The sequence below is a fragment of the Papaver somniferum genome, chromosome 9 (genome assembly GCF_003573695.1).
Source record: "Papaver somniferum cultivar HN1 chromosome 9, ASM357369v1, whole genome shotgun sequence".
In the NCBI taxonomy this organism is placed as follows: domain Eukaryota; kingdom Viridiplantae; phylum Streptophyta; class Magnoliopsida; order Ranunculales; family Papaveraceae; genus Papaver; species Papaver somniferum.
Window position 1 is genome coordinate 31626606 of NC_039366.1, and position 2813 is coordinate 31629418.

Sequence of the window (2813 nt, forward strand, 5' to 3'; positions counted from 1 at the left end):
TTTTACATAAGGATTTTGTGAAGAAGGTGCAGGAATGGTGGGATATAATGGAGTATCAGGTGCAGGCAAGTTATGTTTTCTGTAAAAAAATTGCAAAATTTAAAGCATTTGCTGAAGTTATGGAGTCAACAGGAATTTGGTTCTTGCAATAGACAGAACAAGGAGCTGACAGATAAGATTGCAAACTTTGATTTAATGGAGGAGACTAATCCACTAAATGAGGTTCAGTTTGAAGAGAGAATTGATTGTTGTTTAAAGCTGAAGAACATGAAAGCTTAGGAAGCTAGGAAGTGGTTTATTAGAGCTAAACAGAATGATTTTAAGTGGGGAGATTCGAATACATGATATTTTCATATAGTTACAAGTGGCAGGAGGAGGAGGAATACAATTGCAAAATTAGAAATTGATGGGGAGGAATGCTTTGATCAAGATATCATTAAGATGGAGATGAGAACTTATTACACAAATTTGTTTGCTGAACAAAATGATTTTTCGTTTACTCTTGATAACTTGGATTTTCCTTGTTTGAATGATGTAGAGAAGGAGTTTTCAGAGGAGGAGGTCTATGCAGTGATCAAACACTTTGGTATAAATAAATCATCAGTTCCAGATGGATTCTCAATGGAATTTTATAAAAATTGTTGGCATATAATCAAGAAGGATTTCATGAAGCTTATGGAGGAGTTTTACAGGTATGGGAGTCTGGATTGGAGATTAAATTTCTCTTTTTTGTCTTTAATTCCTAAAAAAGAAGATTCTTGTGCACCAAAGGATTTTAGACCTTTAAGTTTGTTAGGCGGTGCTTATAAGATTCTTTCTAAAGTACTTGCTAATAGACTGAAGACTGTGATGCCTAAACTGGTTTCTGCCTTTTAAGGGGCATTCATTAAGAATAGACAAATATTGGATAGGTTTTTGATTGCAAGTGAATGTATAGATAACATATTGAAGCATAAGAATCCTGGAGTCTTGTTTAAGGTTGATATGGAAAAGGCTTTTAATCACATTAAGTGGAAAACTTTAATTTGTATTCTGGAAAAGCATGGGTTTGGCAGGAGATGGATTTCTTTAATTTTTCAACTAATGTATCTGTTTTAGTTAATGGGAGTTCAACTGAGAAATTTAAACCCTCAAAAGGATTGAGGCAAGGTGATTCTTTATCACCTTTCTTATTTCTGTTAGTGGTGGAATTTTTATCCAAGTTAGTGAATGATGTTGTTAATGGAGGATAGATACATGGTTTTCAAGTAATGGAGGAAGGATTGGTGATCTCTCACTTACAGTTTGCAGATGATACTCTGCTATTTGTTAATTCATAAGTGGAGGAGATGAGGAAGCTGCTTATTATCCTTAATATTTTTGAAATGCTTACAAGGATGAAGTTGAATTTGGAGAAGAGTTCTTTGATTAGTGTTGGTGCTGATGAGATAATTCAAGAACTGGCCATGGAGTTAGGGTATATAGCGGAACAACTTCCTATAAAATACTTGGGCTTTCCATTAGGAGCTACTTCTAGAAATGTCTCAATTTGGGAGGAGGTGGTTCAGAGAATGCAGGAAAAATTGGCAACTTGGAAGAAGAAATATCTAAACAAAGCAGGGAGGCTGGTGCTGATAAGGAGTTGTCTTGCAAGTCTACCCATTTAATTTTTATCTCTTATTCATATGCCAGCAAGTATAGAGCTGAAGCTTACTCAATTAATGAGGAATTTTCTTTGGTATGTAAAAGAGGATAAGAGGAAAATGTGTTTGGTTGGATGGCCAAATATTTGTAAGTCAAGGAAGTTGGGAGGCTTTGGAGTTGAAAGTTTAAGATTAACTAGTAAGGCTTTGAAGTAAAAATGGGTGTGGAGATATGCTAAGGAGAAAAAGGCTCTTTGGAGGAGGATAGTGTAGCAAAAGTTCAAGAATAATTATGAAAGCTTGATGCCAAGTGATGATGCAAAGTATAAAGGTAGGGGTTTATGGAAGAACATCTTGAAATCTGCTGCTTTTCTAAATCATGTTTTATCTTTTAAACTGGGAAATGGGAGGTCCATTAGATTTTGGATGGACAAATGGACTTCAACTGGACCATTAAAAGACAGATTTCCAGTTATTTATAAGGTCGTGTGTAAAAATAATGCTACTATTGCTGAAATGGTGATTAATGGGAGATTACAGTGTTTCTCTAGAAGAAGATTGAGTGCACAAGAGCAGCTGCAGTGGGATAGTCTTTGCACTGAACTAGGACCTGTTCCAGAGTTCTCAGAAGAGCCAGATGAGCTATTTATGGAAGGAGATTTTTCAGTGCAGGAATGTTACAATATGCAGTTGGAGGACAGATCTGTGTGTAGTTTTGAGAAATTTCTTTGGGCTATTTTGTGTCTCCTCCCCTTCCAAGATCGCTAATTAGTGTTTCCTCCCCAAAAAGATTAAAATTAGTGTTTCCTTCCATCGTTAGGTATTCCATCCACTGCTCAGTTAGCTAAGTCATCATCTGTGCACACGTGGATAAAATTGTACACGTAGTTTATGATCTTCCCAAAATACCCTCGACTATAGCGTATCATAACAACAATTTCATCACTGTTTTCTTTCCCCGATTCTCACAATTCATCATCAGTTTCACTCAGAAACATCTAAATTTTCAATCTGAGTAACAACCAAAACCACAGCTCCCTTTTTCCAACATACACAGCATATCAAATATTATCCCTACCAAAACCAATTTGCTGCCAGATTCAGTCTTAAAAGCTCAACCGCTCAACCATCTGCAGTAATCAACAACACAACCTTCATGATTTCAACCTCGTTTTTACATCTGCAAACCAA

General features: G+C 36.0%; 1 protein-coding gene across 1 annotated transcript; it reads left to right on the forward strand.

Annotated features, from left to right (window-relative positions):
* Positions 1-441: 441 nt before the first annotated feature.
* On the forward strand, positions 442-1646 carry LOC113311710. Its single transcript, XM_026560515.1, has 3 exons — positions 442-861; positions 1056-1149; positions 1321-1646. The coding sequence occupies exons 1-3, from the start codon at positions 442-444 to the stop codon at positions 1644-1646; spliced, it is 840 nt and encodes a 279-aa protein (XP_026416300.1).
* Positions 1647-2813: the final 1167 nt, after the last annotated feature.

What these genes read in the sequence shown, in the direction of transcription:
- LOC113311710 (XM_026560515.1), top strand. Translation starts at nt 442, where the DNA reads ATGGAGATGAGAACTTATTACACAAATTTGTTTGCTGAACAAAATGAT. An exon ending in AGACTGTGATGCCTAAACTG is followed by an intron (nt 862 to 1,055) that starts GTTTCTGCCTTT and finishes TGGGTTTGGCAG; the next exon opens with GAGATGGATTTCTTTAATTT. An exon ending in CTCAAAAGGATTGAGGCAAG is followed by an intron (nt 1,150 to 1,320) that starts GTGATTCTTTAT and finishes TTAATTCATAAG; the next exon opens with TGGAGGAGATGAGGAAGCTG.